General features: G+C 42.4%; 2 protein-coding genes across 7 annotated transcripts in view; one reads left to right on the top strand and one right to left on the bottom strand.

Annotated features, from left to right (window-relative positions):
• Window positions 1-2,768, bottom strand: part of rest (RE1-silencing transcription factor) — a 17,527-nt gene extending 14,759 nt beyond the window's left edge. For 4 of the 6 annotated variants that reach the window (XM_084150114.1, XM_084150109.1, XM_084150111.1 and 1 more), the window contains exon 1: window positions 2,680-2,768. The gene's annotated coding sequence lies outside the window, so the exon portion shown is untranslated. The remainder of the gene's footprint in view (window positions 1-2,679) is intronic. The other 2 variants (XM_084150113.1, XM_084150112.1) reach the window with 2 other exon arrangements.
• On the top strand, window positions 1-18,028 carry LOC311107594 (beta-1,4-galactosyltransferase 1-like). The gene is made up of 6 exons (XM_084150116.1): window positions 1-2,781; window positions 3,651-3,886; window positions 10,035-10,222; window positions 12,246-12,368; window positions 14,485-14,589; window positions 15,299-18,028. Exons 1-6 carry the CDS (start codon window positions 2,484-2,486, stop codon window positions 15,426-15,428), a joined length of 1,080 nt encoding a protein of 359 aa, XP_084006242.1. The 5' UTR covers window positions 1-2,483; the 3' UTR covers window positions 15,429-18,028.
• The last annotated feature ends 5,221 nt before the right edge of the window (window positions 18,029-23,249 follow it).

Consider the following 23,249-nt stretch of genomic DNA (forward strand, 5'->3'; position numbering starts at 1 on the left):
AAATGTAATTGACATAAACCAGCTGGTCATGATCGAATTATTCAGTCACCAGATAAAAAGCAAACATTTTTGCAAACACGAAATTCAATAGTAACATAATTATCATGGACAGAATGTATCACAATGTATCGCCGTCTGCCACTGGATAGCGCTCGTGCGTTATATTTGACATGGGGACACTGCCTCAGTCAACATTTTACCAAAGATTGTTATAACTAAATCAAGATTAACCACATCCTGTAGTTTCATATCGAAACAAATGAGTCATAGTAGGCAGAACAAGCAAGGTGGGCAGGGCCAAGCACGAGCTAGAGATATCCTATTGGTGTGTTCTAACAAGTATTTGCATATTTCTGTTAAGGAACGCCTACTCTGCGAAGTGCGCGTGTGCAATAACGCAATTCGCCTTTGCGCCCCTTCTAAACAACGCAATTTTTTAAGCTTTGGAAAAGGGTAAAGTCTACAAAACTTAGTCCACTCTGTTCGTAACAGATTATAGTTTGGGGAACAGAAAACAGTATTGAGATCAAATGTTTTATCGATGAGGAAATTAACAGAATGTCGGACAAAATCCATCTAGTTCCATCTTCTCCCACTGCCGGACACTGGGCTTCCTCTCACTATCATATTTGGTAGTGAGTGGAAACGCCAAGCGGATGCGTCACATTTATACATCAGGTGAAATATCCGTTTCACGCAATGGAATTTTTATGCAGACTTGATAAAAAAAATGTTTGCGCTTGATTAATCCAAATAATTGAGGTCACATATACTTTGATGTCATTGTCCAATGAAATAAAGCCTGCTCTTAATTTAGTGCCCCATTTGAAATCATTGTCACTAACAGACTGAACGTTTCATATTAAAAGGGATAATAACATAAAACCAAATATACACTAAATAAACAGCTTAATAACTTTCTACCACATGTTGTTATTTATTTACACTGACAATTGAATTTCATAGTTTTATTTTATTTCCTTCTGTTAAACAAAGAAAAAAGTAAAGAAAGACCAACTTCAATTAATCAGTGCATATATATAAAGGAAAACCAACCAGGAATAATTGCAAGCGTATCCGGAGTGGAGCAGCGGTCTACGGCATTGCATCTCAGTGCTAGAGCTACCCCAGCCAAACCAGGCTGTATCACAATCCGGCGGTGATTGGGAGTCCCGGTGAAAGGCCGTCATTGTAAATAAGAATTTGTTCGTAACTGACTTGCGTAGTTAAATAAAGGTTAAAAATATACATCATAGCAGTACTACAAGCACTTTATTACCAGGGATGTATTAATTACGTCTTCCATCTGAAACCGTTTAGCGTTTAATACCCCAGTATCTCTATTTGCACATCATCTTTTGCACATCTATCATTCCAGTATTATACGAAATTGTAACTATTTTGCACTATGGCCTATTTATTGCCTTACCTCCATAACTTACTACATTCGCACACACTGTATATATATTTTCTATTGTATTTTTGACTTTATGTTTTGTTTACCCCATATGTAACTCTGTGTTGTTGTTTTTATCGCACTGCTTTGCTTTATCTTGGCCAGGTCGCAGTTGTACATGAGAACTTGTTCTCAACTGGCTTACCTGGTTAAATAAAGGTGAAATAAAAAAATAACCAAACGGAAGCAAACAAAGCGAACGAAACGGGGCGGGACCTAAATTAATTTGTCCAATAGAAACTCTCGTTTTCGTTGCAAAACGTTTTCCTTTTGGAGTAAACGGTTTCTGGTGGAAAAGAATAGGCGTAACGTCATCTAACTATACGCACACGCTGTTCGTCATAGCGCAGACTCCTCCCTCCTGCAGCTCATTTGAAAGATGTCACTTGAACCAGCTACTAACTTCTGTTAAGGTCTCCACAAGGAAATGGCTGAGGGATTACGTATTTTTTTCTCTCCAAATTGTACAGCTCTGACGTTACTTCGTTGATCCTGGACGCTAATATTTTAAATACACTAGCATTATACCATCGGATATGTGTGTTTAATTTAGTTTAGTCGAAGTCAATTTGGCCAACAAAACGGGATATTAATCATTCGGAGAATCTCACCTCCTCGGACATGCTGCTGGAATTCTTCGCTGCCGTTAGTTTACTACCTAGCGATAACACCGGTTATCGCCAGTTAGCTAAATGATTTGTTAAAGTAATTTGGGACAGTTAGTAGTGATAGCTGGTATTAACTTGAGGGAGGCTTTTTACAACAATAACTTATTTATTGGACGGAATACGACTAAAGTACAAGGTAAAGGATAAAACGGGCAACTTTTTCTTGAAGTTGTCTCGAGCGAAAATGAAATTTTACCATAGTTAGCATCTAACTAGCAAATTAGCTAACAGTAGCTAGTTGACAGTGACATCAGTGGAAATTGGGTATGGTGTTGCAACGTTGTAACGTTAACGTTATCTACTTTAGATTTGTTTATCCATATAACTAGCTACAGTAGCTAATTTAGCATAGCAAGCTAATGATGCGGGATTCAAACGTGAATTTCAGTGTTCTCCATAGAACTTGCAAATTGGTCGTCCTTCTATGTTTTCTCCATATTTCGGTGACTTTAATTTTTTACATGAGGTCGTTAGATATTCCATTTGCGTTTGCACAAAATCAGCAAGCACACACAGCAAAAAAGCATGACCAAACTACATTAAAGGACACCGTACCTGACGTGGTTGAAACGAACCGCTTTTCTGTAGACAACATGCCACCTAACGTTACATTCACCAAATACCTTGGAAAATGTCCTGACGCATCACCACTGCTTGGTAAGTAGCTATGAATGTGTTGCCAAAACTAACAAAGAGTCGATGGCAACTAATATTTAATCAACATTGCATAATCAATATCTCTGACGTACAATGTAGCCTCACTGGGACATTGTATAGTCATATGATGCCTGGTGGGTAGTCTTGCCAAAAGTGGCACAGTCATTCATCTGCTCTGATGAGGAATTAATCTGTAGCCTAATGCAAGCTCCAAGTATAACCAGTTAGCCTCCAGTCGATTTCTTAGTTATTTTATGACCCCTTCCTTAACCTGTAGGGTTTGGTATTTCACTTATTCATACAATAGGTCTATCTATGGCCACACGCCCACACCCTTATATTATTAATGCATAGCATAGGTCTACTGCTAGTGGTATTGGATGAGCAGCTTTTCTTATTTCCACACAGGTTTGTTGTTGTTGTTCAGTGGCCTTCTCCCTTAGCCCAGGTTTAAAAAATATGTTTATGCAGCTGTGGCCCTAGCTGATCTGTCCCTCTGCCACAAAACCCTGACTGCTCCACAGGTGGGAGTCAGTGGATTAAAGTGGTGTGCACATTCTCCCCTCAGCTGACTTGGAGATTTAATTGAAAATCAACGCAGTCTTGCAGTCTACTGTAGCTACTTGTGTAAGCCACTGGCATATAGGAGCCACACTATTGTGTCTTAATAATAAAACAGCTGAGAGGTCATTGTCAGGAGAAAAAGCATTAGCTGAAAACAGGAGATTGTAGAACTAGGCTAGATTTCCTTGCAATAGTATATTAGGCCTACGATATTAACAGATTTTACTTGCTATTTCTACTGAATCATCAGTTATCAGGTCTGACAAAAATGTATAAGACTTCTCCTCTCTCCCGTTCTCGTCCAGTGGGCCCACTGCGAATTGAGTTCTCCAACCCAGTCAGCCTGGATGTGGTGAGGAAGGAGAACCCCAATCTTCAGAATGGGGGGCGCTTCAAGCCCAAAGACTGTGTGGCCCTCCAGAAGGTGGCCATCATCATCCCTTTTCGCAACCGCGACGAGCACCTCAAGTTCTGGCTGTACTACCTCCATCCCATCCTTCAGCGTCAGCAGCTGGACTACGGCATCTACGTTATCAACCAGGTGGGTCCCTCCCGGCCCCTGTCTGCTCTCTGTCTGCCTGTGTGGAGTAGTTGGTAGTGCCGAGCGATTATTGGAATTCCATTTAGTGAAACAATTTTTCTGTGAGCTCAATGCGCACATCTCACTGTTTCTCTAGAGATAAATCTGATCGAGCCTGAACTGTGCAATGTAGTAGGCAGTTGTAGTTTCCAACAGGCCACTATTCTACATAGTTTAGAGCATAAAACATGGTAACTAACTACAATGACCATAATCCATTGTGCATCTACTAGCCTAGGCTATGTAAAAAGAAAAGTGCATCAAGCCCCCAAATGATGGGCCGTAATGGCAGCTGCCAAGTGACTAGTTGAGACATGTACTGGTAGATTTGTTTTCTTCTTGAGTAACTCTTCTGGGACAGAGACATATGGGCAATTCCATGATAACAGTTTACGCTGAGACTCAGATTTGTCACTTTAAAATGTATACCAAACAAAAACCATTGATTTCAAAGTTTAACAAACCATACTATGCACAAAGACTACACTTTTAACAATTTCCACAGACAATTTTACAAAAACACATTTACAGGAAGAGCTGTGCAGATACAAAGTTTGGTAACAATAAAACTGAGGGAGCTTTTACTGTAATTCTGTTGCCAAACTTTCTTTCCAGTAAATATTTATTTTATTGTGCACATTTTTCTAAGTAGTCATTGTGCATGGAGTTGTATGGTTTGTTAAACTTTAAATTAAAGTGAAAGACTGAGTCTCGTGTGTAATTCCGTTAACGTGGAATTGTCCATATGTCTGTTTTCTATAAAGGAATTTCTTGCTTTACAGTCAAGAGAAAAATTAGGCTAGCGTCCAAATAACTCTTGCCTCCCTTCTTTAAAGAACTCCTACAATTCGCAGTAGGCCTAATCATTTGTGTTCCCGTATACGGGGAAGAAATCAGATCTTGCAACATAGTGCCAGCATTTGTCTCTGCATCTGTTCTTTGTCCATCAGCAATTTCCTTTATTTATTCATGGTGTTTGCACAACTAAGAGACTATCATGCTCTCTATCGTCAAACTAGCACTGAACACCAATGGACGTGGCACAGAAATAGACAGTGGCTTTCAGACGTGGCCATCTCTGTCACTTTAAAGACCTGAGAGAACAATCCTGTCTGGAATGCTCTTTTTATCCTCACTCATTCCTGTTTCTTTTCATCAAGAAATAAAAATCTTTCTTTTATGTACACAAAGGTATAGAGTTGGTTACAGATAACTAATGGAATAATTCAACAAGGGTTGTACTTAAACTTGAATGCACAACATTTGGGGAGCCTGGCCTGGGTACAAAATGTCCTGTCTTTTCCAGATGTAAAAATAGTCAGTAGGCCTAATTTGGGCTTTTTATTATGATCATGTAGGCCTAGTTTATTGTTTAGCGCATGTAGTTACACTACATGACCAAAAGTATGTGGACACCTGCTCTTCAAACATCTAATTCCAAAATCATGGGCATTAATATGGAGTTGGTCCCCCCCCCCTTTGCTGCAATAACAGCTTCCACTCTTCTGGGAAGGCTTTCCACTAGATGTTGGAACATTGCTGCATTGCCACAAGAACATTAGTGAGGTCGGGCACTGATGTTGGGCGATTAGGCCTGGCTCGCAGTCAGCGTTCCAATTCATCCCAAAGGTGTTCGATGGGGTTGAGGTCAGGGCTCTGTGCAGGCCAGTCAAGTTCTTCCACACCGATCTCGACAAACCATTTCTGTATGGACCTCACTTTGTGCACCGGGGCATTGTCATGCTGAAACAGGAAAGGGCCTTCCCCAAACTGTTAACCACAAAGTTGGAAGCACAGAATCGTCTAGAATGTCATTGTGTCATAATGTATGCACCCATGACTGTAAGTCGCTTTGGATAAAAGCGTCTGCTAAATGGCATTATTATTATTATTATTATTATTATTATTATATTATTGTATGCTGTAGCATTAAGATTTCCCTTCACTGGAACTAAGGGGCCTAGCCCGAACCATGAAAAACAGCCCCAGACCATTATTCCTCCTCCACCAAACTTTACAGTTGGCACTATGCATTGGGGCAGGTAGCGTTCTCCTGGCATCCGCCAAACCCAGATTTGTCCGTTGGACTGCCAGATGGTGAAGCGTGATTCATCACTCCAGAGAATGCGTTTCCACTGCTCCAGAGTCCAGTGGCAGCGAGCTTTACCACACTCCAGCTGACGCTTAGCATTGCACATGGTGATCTTAGGCTTGTGTGCGGCTACTCAGCCATGGAAACCCATTTCATGAAGCTCCCGACGAACAGTTCTTGTGCTGACGTTGCTTCCAGAGGCAGTTTGGAACTCTATAGTGAGTGTTGCAATCGAGGATAGACGATTTTACGCGCATCAGCACTCGGCGGTCCCATTCTGTGAGCTTGTGTGGCCTACCACTTCGCGGCTGAGCCGTTGTTGCTCATAGACACTTCCACTTTACAATAACAGCACTTACAGTTGACCGGGGCTGCTCTAGCAGGGCAGAAATTTGACGAACTGACTTGTTGGGAAGGTGGCATTCTATGACGGTGCCATGTTGAAAGTCACTGAGCTCTTCAGGAAGGCCATTCTACTGCCAATGTGTGTCTATGGAGATTGCATGGCTGTGTGCTTGATTTTATACACCTGTCAGCAATGGGTGTGGCTGAAATAGACGAATCCACTAATTTGAAGGGTTGTCCACATACTTTTGGCCGTTTAGTGTATCTAGATGGCTACTAGACAAAACATTTGATTGAAAACAGACAAGTTGACCATAGACATCACGTCATTTGGATGCGTGCCGATGACTAGTGATCATGATAAGCACTTAGTTCCACAACAAGTTGGCTACTCTGTTTTGACAACTAACCTAGCTACAAGGGCGGCAGGTAGCTTAGTGGTTAAGAGCGTTGTGCCAGTAACCGAAAGGTCGCTGGTTCTAATCCCCGAGCCGACTAGGTGAAAAATCTGTCGATGTGCCCTTGAGCAAGGCACTTAACCCTAATTGCTCCTGTAAGTCGCTCTGGATAAGAGCGTCTGCTAAATGACCAATTATTATTATTATTATATTACAAACTGGCCAGTGTTGGTTGGTCGTTATCAATAGCAATCATTAGCCTGAGTGGTGACACCTAAAACACTTTGGTTTCATGAAGTGAGCCTTTCCTGCCTAAAATGAGGTTCTATCTCCCCATCTCTCACTGACTATCTCCCAATTTGTAGAAATCCCTAGAAACATGAGGCCACAGGCAAATGGGCAGAAACTCGTTTTGTCACGTTTTTTGTGTGTGAAGTGATGCTGCAAGTAGTTAGACTGAATTCTCACAGGTGTGGGGATTTACTGACTTATGGGAATACTAGAGTTGGCCTCGAATGTATTTGGAAATCAATCTGGCAAAAGGACAAACTGTAGTATGAATGCCACTGCACAGCCCAGAGTTGACAAGGTGAAAATGTATTAGTTATTGTGTCATCTAATCCCATTTCACGCAAAGGCTGACCTGAACGTAGGATAACGATTATCCATTCTTCTCAATATCCTTCAAGTCATCAACACTGTCTGGGATAAAGCAAAGTAACTTCTGAAAATGTATTGACAATCTATTCCTTTTTGTTAAAAAAGCTTATCAGATCGGTGTAGTTCAATGGTCCTTTTAATGATTCTTTACAGATGTAGGCGCTATTGGCACTTGCGAGGCCAGTACTGGGTTTCAGCTTGAAGGCGTAATTGACTTCTCTTTCAGGTCTCATGCCAGGACATGAGTCTGTTGCCTCCCACCCACTAACAGGTAAAGTGTGGGAACCCAGCATGTTGTAGGGTAAAGTGAACGCCACACATAGGCTATACACAGCAAATACATGGTTCTATTTGTACATATAACCTTCTTTTTTTTTTGTAGAGTATACTCCACTCCAGTCTCCAGCACAAGTAGCAAATTGGTTCAAGACGTTGGCCTAGGTGGTGTCCATTGCATAGAAAAGTAGCTTTAATGGCTGCTATTATACTAATGGGCCAATCAGACTTGTTCCATAGACAAGCCTAGCTATTGCTAGAGGGCCCTTCAATGCTGTTAAACACAATTATGAGGTCTTTGTTGAAATTCTACTCAGTCTTTCTGTTTCTCTCTTTTCTCCTATTTCTCCTAGCCTTTCCTATTCTTTCCTCCCTTGTTTTATTTCCTCCTCCTTTCCCTGCCCCCTTGCTCAAACCGCCGTCCTTTTGCATGTCAGGCGTATCTGGCCATTGGCTGTGGTCGCTGGATGAGGTGAGACCGGCCCCCTGCTTGCTCTGGCCAATTGCGTGATCCCATGGGCTGAGGGGTTCTACTGGTAATATGGGATTCTTTTCTCTCTATCTCATTGAATTAGAGATCTATTTTGGTCTCATGCTGTCTTCTTCACTTGCTTGTTTCCATCTTTGCAAATGATCCACACCCTGTATACAGATGAAGCTTTAATGCACTGGAGGAGAGAGGGATGCATCACTTGGTGGAAGAAAAAAAACACACATACACACTCTCATAAACACACTCACAGACCTCCTTAGCGGATATTTATTTCAGACCGTAGCCGATTTCAATACGTTAATTTCAATCAGTGTACATGTCTGTCTCATATCACCACAATGTGCAACATGACATGTGACTGACAGCAAAGTGCTTCAGCAGAGAACAATACTGAACATTGAATCAATTGTCCAAGGGTTGGACCTCCTCTTCAGATGACTTGAACTTCCCAGACCCTCTTCCTCGTTTACCTTTTCTTTTTAGATGAATTGTCTTTTTTCTTTTTTTATTAAAACACTAGCCACACTATTCTTTAATTTGAGAACCACAGTCCTTGTTATGATTGCATGTTATTAGGAGGAGAATCTGCCTCCATTTGAATATTTTAGCCAATTTTGGTTCTATGGGTATTCAAGCTGATCTTTTTCAGGAGGACCATCAGATAAAGCCAGTGATATATGAGACGTGTCCATTGAAAGTCACTCCGCCCACATTGAAGGCACATTGACACAGAACACGATGCTCCCGTTCTTTTGCCAAAGGACACCGCACAGAGAATCATCCCAGGACACTGAAGTACATTAGACCTGGTAATTGACCATGTATTCAGTCTGAGAACACAAAAAGAGAATCAAAATACCCACCCAACAAGTAGTGGATGACATACCATAAGAGCCTAGAATATGGTGGTTTAGCAGAGGATTAAGTATAAAGCCTGTACAGACTACAATATGATATTCTGTCGTTCAATCCCCCAAATTTAAGGATATTTTGTTCCCTGTTCTTTCATTAAGCTAGGCCCATGATTATAAGATGAGGACTGCTGAAACCGGATACTGAGGAAAAGTACGCTACTGCTTTAAGAGTTTCGAAATGGGAAATGGTTGTCTCCCAGATGACCTATCCATGTTCTTCAGCATTCCTTTGTTTTGAGTCATAATAATTATCCTACACCTGGGGAAAAAAACCTCTCCTTCCCATTAGAGTTCTGTCTCTATTTTCATTCACTCTACATAAAGCGCTCACGATCCATAAGTTAAAGTGCCACTGACACGTTTTTAGCACTATTAAATATTATTAGAATCTGTTCATATACACCCTTGAAAATGCCTAGCATAACAGCTACATGGAGTCACATTAAAGAGCTGGGCCTGCAAAGCTTTGATGACACTGCATCAGCAACACAACATGAATTTCAAGTTTGTAAGTACCTGCACTCCTGATTTTAAGAGTAAACGCATGTTTTCCAGCAAACAAGAAGATGCCTACACAATGTCATCAAAGACAAACGACTCCAAGTCATGTACTGTATACACCAATGTTTTCAGTTGTCCAAACCTTCAAGTCTAGTAGTTTTGTCTCATTTTCAGTGTAGGATGTTTGTAGCATCTAGTGCTCAGTCTCTGACATGTTTTTATTCCCGATCACATTATAATAGATAGCCCTCTGGATGGTTTAGTTTAGCCTTGATTCTGGTGTGCACTTTAGTCCCATTAGACATGGGTGGCCAACCAACCAATGAGGACAAGAGTTGCTTACTCCTGTCTAGACCCTCAAAAATAAGTATTTAGTTTTACACGATTCACCTTTTAATTCTAACCCATATTCCCTCCATTCACTCTCTAGGACGGTGATGAGATCTTTAACCGCGCCAAGCTCCTCAACATTGGCTACATGGAGGCCCTGAAGGAGTACGACTATGGCTGCTTTGTGTTCAGCGATGTGGACCTCATCCCCATGGACGACCGCAACACCTACAAGTGCTTCAGCCAGCCCAGGCACCTGTCTGTCTCCATGGATAAGTTTGGCTTCAGGTAAGTCAACCCTTCCCACAGATGACCAGGCATTCTCTCCAGTCCACTGCGCTTTCAGCCTCTCCCCAGTCCACTGCGCAGACATAGGACAGACACAAATGTGCATTCACATGGTCAAAGGCACACACACTGAACTCATTTAGTAGGAGTGTCCATATAAAAGCTTGAAGTGCACCTGTGGATTGATTCCATGATGTTCTATCCGTGTCCGTGTCACTCACTTTAACCAATTAACTGCTGAATTACCACTGCTGTTACAGAGGGCTAACAGTTGACTTTGCTTGATGCTGCCTATTGAAAATTGACTTTGTCTTTTGTTTTGTTGTTGAGTTTCTGGGTCTGCCTGTCTTTACCTCAGTAGCTGTCTATAGGTGTTTGCTGTAGGCAGTTCAAACCAAGCCATTCACTGGGTTTGTGATGGAGTCAGTATTACTAATGAAGGGAACTACAACTTTCCCCAATGGGGTGGGGATGTAATTATGAAGGATGCCAACAGCATAGGTGAAGGATATCTTATGGTGGCTAATGATTGCCTTCTTCCTTATTGATCACGACTGATCCAAACCAGGTTCTGTTAAAGATTAGCCAAGAATTAGGCTAGAAAGATTACTGTGTAAAGTGTCACATGCCAAAGGAATGCCATATTATTTAGTTTCTCCCTATTACATGCACAAAGGCTTGTTTCTCCTTACCTCTGTCGGTAAGACAAGCAAGCATTTAAATCGCTAATGCAGAAGGTGGTGTTGGAAAGAGCTTGGCATGAAATTTGAATTAGGCGCTAAATTTAGCTACACTAGTTGTAAACTGTCCCTCATTTGTATTTATTATGGATCCCCATTAGCTGCTGGGACATTATTTGCCTCGAGTCATGTGTGTTGAATAGCCTGCCTATAGACTTACAACGTGCTCACATGAGCAGGACTGGCTTCAAAGGTCTGCTGTCAGAATGGCTTAAATGTTAATCATTTTAGCCTTAGGTGGCAATGCTGTTAGTGCCACAAGGTTTTGAACTGTTTTCTGCTTTGTTTTCTGACTATAGAGGAGGAAGTGGGGTCCAGTGACCTGTAGAGCAAACTCCAGTTGGTTTAGCTGTTGCTCTACACGTGTAACACGTCAGACAGGGAGGGGTTATGTGAGGCTACAAACTGTCTTTGTCTGTGTGTTTGATAAAGGGATTTGGGAGCTTCTCTTCTGATACACAGCTCTGGGCCTACACAGCTGTAGGCCTTATGCTCGGCTAGGCGCTGATCTACAGTCAGTTTGCTTCCGTTGTCTGCTTCTGATTTAAGATTTAGATTGGTAAGGTAAGCTGGTCCTAGATGTGACATCATAGTGCAGAGTGCCCCCTGTGTACAGGTCATAGAACAGGTCTCTCAGCTTGTAACTGGGCTTTTATGGGCATCCTGTCACCGAACCTTTTCCTGTGTTGCACACAAAACACCTTGTGTCCTGTCACTGTGTGTCATGTTCCTCCTGGGGCATGCAGCTCACAGAGCATCTGGATGCAATATCCAGCAGGATTTGGGCAGGGAAGCCCGGCTCAAGGAGAGACGCCAAGCTCCCCTTGTTCGGTAATTTGTTCGGTGACTAAATCCCACAATGGATTAATGTTTTTTTTTCTTAATTGTGGCGACTTTTCCAATGTTTGCCATGGGATTTAAAGAATAGCATTATAGTCAAGGATAACTTGTAGAGCATCCAAAATCAACAAGAAAATGAGGCAAGGCTAAACCAGGGGGCCTCAGTCTCTCAGCTACACGTGGCCCTACAGTACACAGTGTACAGACAGCCAGCATGTAATTTACAGAAGGCAGTGACACATGGAGGAAGTGGGTTTTTCTGCAGCACCTCATCTTCTAGGCAGATGCTTCTTCTTTCCTGGAACGTAAGCCACTGACTGCAGTTTATGTTGGGCCCGAAGTCCTTGATCCCTTCCTTCATTTGAGAGTTGTTTAAACTCTAATAAACAAATTCAAGTTTCTCCATATATTTATTTTTCTTTCTCTGTATCTCGCTCTCTCAGGTTGCCGTACAACCAGTACTTTGGAGGCGTGTCATCAATGAGCAAGGAGCAGTTCCTCAAGATCAACGGCTTCCCCAACAACTACTGGGGCTGGGGAGGGGAGGATGACGACATTTACAACAGGTCAGAGTCCGCACAGCCACTCTCAGACCAACGTCTGTGGCGTATTAGGACTCCATGTAAAAGTCAGGAGCAGGACAGCAAGAAATACGACTCCAAAAAAATGCATATTTGTTGGGTAAAGTGATAGCGAAGGTTTCACATGAAAAGGTTTTCTTGTTCAATGTTGAAGCCCCATCACATGTTGAAACTCCATCACATAGTAACATAGGCCTAGTACTTGTCACTCGTCAGTGTGGGTTGTGTTTTTAGCCCTACTTTTTGCATTGTTCCAACTTGCCCCTGAGGGTGCCCTTGTATACCACTACCACCATTTGCTATTGAAGGAAATGTATCAGTTAGTAGCCTATTAGCCTCCGTTTTAGCAGAGGAGCTTTCACAAGCAGATGGGACACCCAAACAAACTTCTAATTTGTGAGTGGTATGTATCCTGTCTCTGAGACACTCCCTGAACACTCCCTCCAGCCATCTCCAGTGGTCCTGCCTGTTTCTCCAGTGGTCCTGCCTGGGAGGCTGTTTATGTTGTCAGGGCAAATTCCAGCTGTCTGACTGCTTGCTTCTGTCTGAGATAGGAGGGGGAGGGGGGGAGGGGGGGTTGAACGTGTTATGGCTCTGTCAGACCCAGTCTGACATAATTTCCTGAAATAAGAGGAATAGGGTACTTTGCAGGGGTTGGAACCATAATTATTTTCCAATTGTTTCGTTCTGAACAGAAACACAATTGTTTTTGTTCTGTTCCAACCAACAAAATATAGTTCTGAACCGGTTCGAACCAAAAACAAGTACCGGTTAATACTATTCCTTTTTTAACCTGTGAAAACAACCGTTTTTTACATTTAGCTCATTCAATTAGTTCACCAATCAGTGTGGATAGAGCAGGCAAGCTAGTTGTTTACATGCATGATGGACAGACAAGTATAGCCTATGGCTCAGGACACAGATGGGGAGAGAAGGTTGAGGAGGAGGCTTGAAGTGCTGGGCATCTTGTTATGACATTCATTATCTGAATTAGGTCCACAGAATTATACCTAGGAGGAGCGGCTTCTATGGAGGAACTTTGAATGTCCTTTGAGCTAGCTAGCTAACAAGCTTGAGCAGAGCGGCACCAGAATTAAAAACACGTCTTACCTTTTTGTAGTTAAATCCAACGTGAAACGTGATAACTAGGCCTGTATTATCCTCAACTAGCATTGAAGAAGTTAATCCATTCTTCTCTAGCGAATAAAAAATCTCTCTCCCTATCTTCTTAATCACGCTTGTAACATCAGTACATTAGCCTATGCATCGCCGGGGGAGGCTAGGGCAGGTAGCCTGAACACACATACACACTGGCAAAGATTTACAGCTTGCAGGTAGACCCTGGAATAAGTTTGGGCTTTGCATTGGCGCTTTGTTGTGTTTTTTTTCTGGAATGTAAAATAACGTTATTAACTGGTTCCCATGCTTTTAAAATAACGGTTCTGTTCCGGAACAGTCTTTGTCTAACTTGACATACAGTATCTACTGTTGCTTTGCTGGATTTTGCATTAAATTAGCTCTACAAAACATATACTGTGCCTTGTTAACTTGTGTCTTTGAGGCATGTGTAACCCTATAGGTAAACTATAGACCAGCCAAACTGAACATTGTCTCCAGAACTGAATTATAGATGAACTCCACACATACTGGTGAATGCCCAACAGCACAAGGTGTTAAGATGTGTTTTTGTCTCTTCTGCTTTACGTAGCTCTTAGTAGGGGATGGTTTATAATTCACCTTATCCATTTTGATCAACTATGGCAGACTGGCCGTTTCCAGAGACGCTCAATCTTATTCACGGCGTTCGGGAAGCTTTTATAGCTGTGTCACTGAGCCCAGCTACACAAATGTGACCTGTTATTTAATAAGCAAGGCCAATTTGCATCTCTTCCACAGAGGCAACTGAATGAAAACCAAATAACCTGTTTTACTCCCTTTCACATCTATCCTACTTTTTATTTGACCTATTTTATGTTTATTTCACTAGTGTAAAAAAAACAGGCGCAGATCTTCTCCTCGGGAGTAAAACCTTCTTGTAACTGCGATCCAGTGTTTTAGTTAGACAGGGGTTCTGACTCATGTTGCTGCTGTGTTTTAACAGGCTGAGCTCCAAGGGGATGACCATCTCACGGCCCAGCGGCGCCGTGGGGAAATGCAGGATGATCCGCCACAACCGGGACGGTGGGAACGAAGACAACCCTCAGAGGTGAGGTTCCCCCTTGTGAACAGGACTCCTGCACGATGCTCTCAGGGGCGGTGTTTCAATCTATAATGGTACCCCTCTGTCTTCGTTCACTCCCGTTCACATGAATATAGCCAAACTGGATTTGATAGAAGTAAGCAATTGGTCCACCTAGTTTCAGCTATATTGCTTTCACCTATCCAGCTCTGTCTGATCTGTAAAGGAGAGCAGAAGGGAGAGGGAACAGAAGGTGTGCACAGCTGAACCCTCCCAGGCTCTCCTTTCCCGCTTCACACAAGGATCTAGTCACTCACTACTGTTCCCCTTGATGTCATTTCTCACTAACGCTGGCTGACTTTCTGAGCTCGGACATTGTTCTCCGTACCTAAGCAAACTTAATAGAATATTACAAGTCTGGGAAAACATTGGCGTGAAATGTGGTCGAAGCCACACTGATAAGCCACTTAATTCATCATGTCTATTGAAATCACTATGTACATATTACATTACAATGTATAGTGGATTACTTTTCCCTATAGTACTTTGATTTGTTTGATTGTCGTGTATTTCTTTCTTGTTATCGTGTTTAATCAAGTAGTGTTTACTCAAGCGACGGTTGTTGTGAAATCCAAAGGAGATGTTTGCCGTAGGCTACACCTTAAACTAAATAAAAAAGACATGGTTCCTAAACCACGTCATTGAATTGTGGTTGAACTGTGGTTTTACGTTCCAGGTTCGACCGCATCGCCCACACCAGGGAGACGATGAACAAAGACGGCATCAAAACCCTGTCGTATAAAGTGGTCAAAGTGGAGAAGGATCAATTATATACCAAAATCACTGTGGACGTGGGGAAAAAATGACTCGGAAAGCCAATAAAAACATGAACAGCCTTGACAACCAATTTGTGGCTGTGGTGGATGCAGTAACCAAATGTGCCTTGATAAATTATGATATGCCTTGGACTCTTTGGACTACAGAGAATGACTGATCTGATTAGCAAACAAATGTTCCCTTTATTTTCGGCCTTTGCACATCCGATGGTGAATTGAACTGGGATTCCAGCGTTTTCTTCATAGGATCCATAAATCATTGACACCAGGAATGACCGTTGACATTCAGCACATTGACACACTCTTGGTGTCCTATTGGGCTGGTACGCCCCCCACTCCCTTTCTGAAGACGGCTGCTGAGATTAAGTCCTTTGTGAGCCATTTTGTCTTGAGGGGAGGTTGTGAAATGTTTAATTGATCGTCCTATGCATCGGGGACTCTCAAATAGTTAATTTTGTCATATGCCTATCTCTTTGTAGTACTGTTGATGTTGTCTTTTGGGTTCATATTGGGATCATTTTAGTTTTCTGTCACTTTTGGGGGATTTCTTGCTATTCCTTTTGATGCCTCTGCTGATCGAGCGGGGTTTCAACCCATCCAATGCCAAGAGCTCAGGCCAAAGATGGAACTCTATAATTTGAAGTTCAATAATAAACCAAGTCACTTTTTTTTGTTCAAAGACAACCAAACAACTATCTTGAAAGATTTTTGTACTTTGGGATATGTTCAAAACCTTTTGATGGAGCATCAAAGGGCCTAGAACTCCAAAAACAGGTTGTTGAAAAGGCCAAATCCCATTATATTTATATTAGGCATTCTAATTCTCACCACTAAGGGGTCCTTAAGGGTATTTTAACTATGTGAAAAGCTCTATCTTGAAAGTGTATCCGCTGAAGCTCCCTTCCCTGTGAAGAGCACCATTCCAGGTAGCTTATAAGGAGGCCTCTTCCTGGTGGAAAAGAGGTACCTGAATGTATTTGCCTGGTGGTGTTGAGAGTGTGTGCCCTGAGGTAAAATGCTACCATTCTGTTGTCTGTCACAAGTGTCTGGTGTTCTACCTGGTCTAAGACAGGGGGTTCTACGCAGAACAATAATCCTATTGTAGTCAGTGTATGTCTAACGAAGTGTAAAGGTTAGAAAAACAAGCATTTTGCATCCTCAATACGTAGTAATCAAACACCCTCAAAGACATCAGCATGTTCTTAAACTGGACGGTCACCATGTCCTCCTCACAGGTCCTTAAAGATCCTCATATACAGTGAAAACGACTCAAGATTGTGCGCTTTGGGGCATGACATTGCACAAGTAAAGTTAGTAACTCAATCTTATTGAGGAAAAAAGCCATTGAGATTTCTGACTTGTGACTGGATAGAGCAGATTAATTGTGCTGTCCATACTTAGGCTTACATGTTTGCCATTCCTCTCCTGACTGCTTCTTAATTATATCAGTGCTGGTGTCTGGAGAATCTATGAAATGACTGCAATTTCTGCCTTACCGAAATAAACTTGAAAATATCTATTAATTGGTCAATGTTTTAAATTGACATTTTAGTCATTTAGCAGACGCTCTTATCAAGAGCGACTTACAGGAGCAATTAGGGTTAAGTGCCTTAATGGCTCGGGGATTTGAACTAGTGACCTTTCGGTTACTGGCCTCAACTTTATAGATAAAACTGTACGATGGACTTCGGATCATTAATAGGAGGTATGAGTGTACATTCTAAAGCTAAGTCATGAATTCCCCATTAGTAGGAGGTATGAGTGTACATTAAGCTCTAAAACGAAGTTAGTAATTCCCCAGCTGTTCCCCAAAAGTGTTTTCCAAGATGTTGGACGATAGTTGGCTGCCTACTGTACATTTTGTAGTGAATGTTCCAATGAAGCAGCCAAGCCATATACACACACATCCTATAGTTTCCACTGTAAAGTAGAAAAATGTAATGATGTCACTGGGTTCCCCTTCAAGCTGTAAGCCTAATGCGCTCGGTCAGGAAACCCAATATCGGGGGCTTATTCAACTATGGTGGGACGTTGCATATACAAAATCCTTTATATAGAATGAGCACAATGTACAATCATGGCGACTAGAGGATTGTGTCAGCTTGAGGAAGCCTCAGAAAAGGCCTCATCACCACATACCTCCTCACTCTGTCTGGGAGCTACGTACAAACGCTCAAAAGACATGGGAGAAGTCTAATGATGTGTATGTAGTCTTGCTCTTTAAGCCTGGCATGCAGGGCTGCATTATGTGCAATGCATACCATTATATAATTTACTCAATCCACCCAAAGACTCTTTCAGGGTTGAAAACCAGTGTCTTTATAGGTTGGCTAAAGCCAGGTGTGTACCTCCCATAGACAATGGCCTTTGTTGAGAGCCAGCATTTTGTATGTCAAGTGTGAATTCAGTTTGTTTTACAGAAGTTAGCTGACTAATCTGCAAGGCTTCATCACAATGTTCTTCCTTTTTCTCTTCATGTTTTCCATTATGATTCATAGTGTGCATGTATGTGTATGCTTGTGATTTCTACAAATGCGTTTGTCTTTGTAAATCTTTTGCTGTCTCTTCAAATTTTCATTCAAAAATGTATCCTGATTTGCAAGATTAAACATCATGTTTAGGTCATTAAATATTTAAGTAAATTTCTTCTCATTCATTAACATGGGTCAAAACACTAAGGGGTGGTTTCCATGACACAGATCAAGCCCTGGAATTAAGAGCACTTTCAATGAAGTTTCCATTGAGAATGCTCTTTATTCCAGGACAAAGATTCATCTGTTCCTGGGAAACCGGCCCTAAAAGTCCCCCCACATATTATTTTTGTCCAAGTGTTGGGTCAGCCAGCTAAACTCTTAAGTGCCCTCTTGGTTAATGTTCAGTATGGCCACTGGCCAATAGTCTCCTGCACAGGGCAATGGGTGGAGCGTATCTATGGGATACATGATGGGACAAAGGTGCAGGGGCGCTGTACCTTTAAACTAAAAACAAGCCAACCACTTTCTACATTTTATTTAGTGAAGAAAAAAAACACATGTCCAGGTGAGTGGTAACTACTACTTAATCTTTGCATCTGTCTCACTCATGCAGTTTTGAGTTGTGACAACCAGCTTGAAGTTAGTACCCGTTGGTGGTGTCGTGAACATGTCAGACATTTCATGTGGCCTATAAACAAATGTAGATTTGGAGGGCAGGGGTTTTGATGCAGGGTGGCAGCAGATGCAGAAGTATTTTCCACTATACGACCCCGTGGACGATATGCCACCTGGCTGGCTTCGACTCACCCAACCTGGGACGATTGAACTTCAGGGCCTCCTGGACTCTGAGCAGCGGAGGAGAGATCTGGAGGTCAGTCTGGCTTGGGTCCAAAGTGCCCTGCAGAAACAGAGGCTCAGACTGCTCTAGAGAATGGGCCCAGGGAGCCAACATGCACTACCGAAGGTAATAGATGTAGCTGCTGCTGCCACCTGTTCTGTAGTGTAGGCTGTGGCCCTCATAATAATAATATAATATGCCATTTAGCAGACGCTTTTATCCAAAGCGACTTACAGTCATGCATGCATACATTTTTTTTTTTTGTGTACAGATACATGACCACAGATAGATGAATGGACTGGGTAGGTTTCCAGGTCACTATGACACATGCCACATTCCATTATGTTTTTGTACCATTTCGTATCGGGGATTCTAAAGGAAGGGAATTTAGGCTAATGACACATCTGAATAAATACCTAGCTGAGTGGATTTCCTTTCTCACATTGTCACTGTGCTAACTTGTGCCACGGTTTGACCCATATTTGTTAATTGCCTCCCCCACAGACACTTTTTTTGAATCTTCGGCAGATCAAACGACCAGTAAACCTCCATCCAAGTGTTATCAGGGAACATCTATATCCCACCATATAGTGACCTTTTACACAAGGTAATGAATAACTATGGCGCTTGTTGATCAGTGCAGTGGATCGTTTTTGGGCTTTCTCTTTTTGTATGTTGCTCAGGACTTTTCTGTCTCATGTCCTCAGAGTGGGTAAGCTAGAGTTGGACTTGGAGACCATTAGCGCCCAACTGGACCAGGTTTTCTGTTCTGGGGGAAAGTGTCTCCACAGGAATGGACCTTCAGCCCATAAGGACAGCTTGACTCCTGTAAGCCCTAAATAAGCAGAGGAAACTAGCCTCCCATTGGCAGAATGAAAGCTGCCACTGAAATGAGATGTCTTTCATTTTGGTCTGTCAATCAGGAGAATTGGGTCGGTACCGTTCGCCCACAGTGCCAGAGGGAGGACCATAATATGACCTCCCAGCTTCTTGCTCAAGCAGTGGACAAAGGTAAACTTCTGAAAGTAAATCTGTATGTCATCCTTTTGTTCACTAATAACATGACCAAACTGACACCCCTGACACTGACCATGTAAACACCATGAGAAAAAAATTATGGATGGCTGATTTGGCTGTGTTTGGGCCATAACCCAAGAAACTGTTGGTGTTTTCAGGAGCTAGACAACCTTGAGCGTCTGCTGGAGGAGTCTAGGGCCCAGCAGGGGCTGATGGAGCAAGGAAGGGATGCCTCAGAGGCCTAGATAGCAGCCCTCCACTCCCAGCTATACCAGGCACGCTTCAGCCTCCAGGAGACCCACAGAGAGACACTGGCCACACAGATAGAGCTACATGGCAGCAAGCAGGTAGAGACATGGAAGACCAGACCAACTAAACTGGTACAGGGATTCACACCCAAAATGGATGCAGTTCCTTCTACACTTCGTCCTTGTACAGAAGCATGTAATCTTGCAGAGCCAGACATCTCGGTAGTATCTAACCCAGGCCTCAAGCCACACAACAGTTCTCAAGCCACACAACAGTTCTCTCTATCATAATAATGCCACAGTAAGAACATTCACTATTTTGTGTAACACCACTTTGTTGGCTGATGATCTGCAGATCAATTAGTCCCTGTTACAGGAGGTGGCATCTCAGACAGAGGCTGAGGTCTGCAGAGGTGCGGGCCTCCCTGATGGAGAGTGACAGACGCCTGCTCAGGGCTCTCCTAGCAGCACTGGAGACTGAGCGGGAGGAGCTGCTTCAACAAGGACACCCCTCAGCCCTTGGGTAAGGAACCCCCGCCTCTAATATCGGTGCACTTGGAGATCTGAAAGAATCAGATGGATATAATCAATATGGTTCTACTTTGCTATCTGATGGAATGTTCTCCATATTGCTGCCTTACACTTATCCAACCCTTATGGTCTTCATACGTGCAAAGAGAGTATGGGTGGATTTGGGATGGAATCAGTATCTCTACCTTTATCTTGAGGTCATGGGGAATTTTCTTGTCTCAGTGTTTTAACTCTTGGCATCGTCAGAGTGCTGCGAGCTCCAGAACACGGAGAAACAGTCAGACTTATAACTGATGAACCAGAAGCAGGGGTTTGTCAGTCCACATCTGTTTGTCTCTTAGGAGCGCTTGGGAAACGGATGTGCAAGTCTCTGGAAAGGAGGAGAGGGTGAGGGAGGAGAGTGCTGTGCATGAGGTGGAGGAGCAAGATGAGGATGAGGAGAAGAGTGGAAGGGAATAATGTGTCTGTTATTCAACTGCAGTCAAAGTTCAGTGAGGAATTAAGACTTAAGATCCATGAGGTGACCCACTCTAAGCCTGGCCCACAGAAACAGATAAAGGAAGAGAACCAGGTAACTGCCCATTTGGGAGTACTTTCCTACAGCACCATATCACGTGGAGGCGGTCTAACGTGGCAGAGTGATGTTTTCTTTGAAACATACCTCTCCTCCAAACCCCACTTTCTTTTTTCCCAACAGACTCAGTTGAATTCATTTCACATATAAAAATGTTATATATTTTAACATTGTATTTACCTAGAATATTATTAAGCTATGGTATTTATTACACTTCCAGTACTTTATGTTAAAAATATCCCTTTATTAAAGTTGAAAAAGCAAAGATTTCCCCTTCATGCAACCTGAGAACCTTTTTTAAGCGAAGATGCTACTTTTTGCAGTTTACTGTGCTACATGCTTCACTATCCAGTATCTTGCCAACACATGCTGAGTAGACAAGCTATAGAAATACCTATGAGTTATGGATTGTGGATTTTTGAGGATTCACTGTCTTAGAATACTACTGATCAAAGATAATGCTGGACAGTCTGCCTCTGGTCTGTGAGGGGAAGGAGGGGAATCTGGAGAGTCCATTCTCTAACAGCTGTGCTCAAATCTGGCAATGTATACATTGTAACAACCTTACGTAACAGCAAACTTGTTACAGCCACAAAGCCCATGACCAACGTCCATTTATTAATGTAACACCCTGTTACACTGGTTGACATAGAGTGTCATTGTCTTAGTCTGAGGACTCTGACATGTTCTTGTTTATTGTTGAGGCTGGTGAGGAGTTTTGATTTCTGGCTTAAACTAATACTAATCCCTCTCCGAGACTATTTTCTTTGGCCCTGAGCTTGTGGTCCACGGTGCGCTGCCTTTTACTGCCCTGGTCCCTCAGGACACATAAACATGGATTCATGGGATATGCAGACTGGGAAGACATGGTTGGAATACTGCAGGGCTAGACACTTTTTCTCGCCGATATGAGATTGTCATTATGAAGGGACCAATCAGAGAACAGGGTTATGACAATGTCTTTATGAAGGGATCAATCAGAAAGCAGGGCTATGACAATTTCATTATGAAGGAAGGAACCAATCAGAGAGCAGGGTTATGATAATGTCATTATGAAGGGACCAATCAGAAAGCAGGGCTATGAAAATGTCATTATGAAGGGACCAACCAGAGAGCTGGGTGATAATGATGTCATTATGAAGGACTAATCAGAGAGAAGGGTTAAGACAGAACTAAGTTTAGGATGTAAAGAAAGCACTCCTAGACAGCATTATTTTTCAAAGACAAAGATGTAAAGACAGTAATATCATAATGATAATAATATATGCCATTTAGCAGATTACTTTATCCAAAATGACTTACAGTCATGCGCGCATACATTTTAAGTATGGGTGGTCCTGGGAATCAAACCCACTATCCTGATGTTGCAAGCACCATGCTCTACCAACTGAGCTACTTCATACTTTCCTCTGGTCTTTTCACTTCCAAGTACACAATGAATGCTTACTCAGGAATAGGTGTTACATAATGTTTTTATATTCATACCAACCAACACTGGCACTTATTCTTGGTGCATACTGGACTAATTTCCCCCTACAGTTTGGCTGTGCTTGCCCTCATTTGATTGGTTGTAACTGAGAGGTATGTGCCCAAAACCATGTACTTCTGGCTGAGTCTGGCTGATGCAATGTTGCATGACTCCACACTGACACAGACCGCACAGACAATCCTTCTTGATTGAGGAGAGCTGGAAGCTTAACACTCACTTACACTCTCTCTTTATTCTTCTGTCTTTCTCTCTGTTACATTCTCTCTCTCTCGCTCTCTCGCTCTCATTATCAGGAAATGGGATAATGACCCTGTCATGAGGTTTTCCGTTGCCGTCATCACATTTCCCTGTGTTCTCAATGTCTGCTTGTCCCTGTTGCTTTTTAAAGGCCTGCTAATTTCAACGGAAATAAAAACTGCAGACTTTGGCAAGTCATCACAACGTCAAACTAGGTATGTTTCATGTTAACATTGGCCCACAATCGACGACTGATAAGTACACTTCAGATACTGTAAGTGCAATCTCCGTTTTAGTGCAATAAAGTTGCATTTACCAGACGTTGACTGTAATCCAAAATAATGAATACTCATACAATGTTAATGCAACCCAACCATTCCATGTACAGAACCTGCAGGAGCCCTATTGAAAATCTTCATTTTGATAACCCAAGTTACACCAGC

The sequence above is a fragment of the Coregonus lavaretus genome, assembly GCF_964263955.1.
Source record: "Coregonus lavaretus genome assembly, chromosome: 32".
NCBI classification, from domain to species: Eukaryota; Metazoa; Chordata; class Actinopteri; order Salmoniformes; family Salmonidae; genus Coregonus; species Coregonus lavaretus.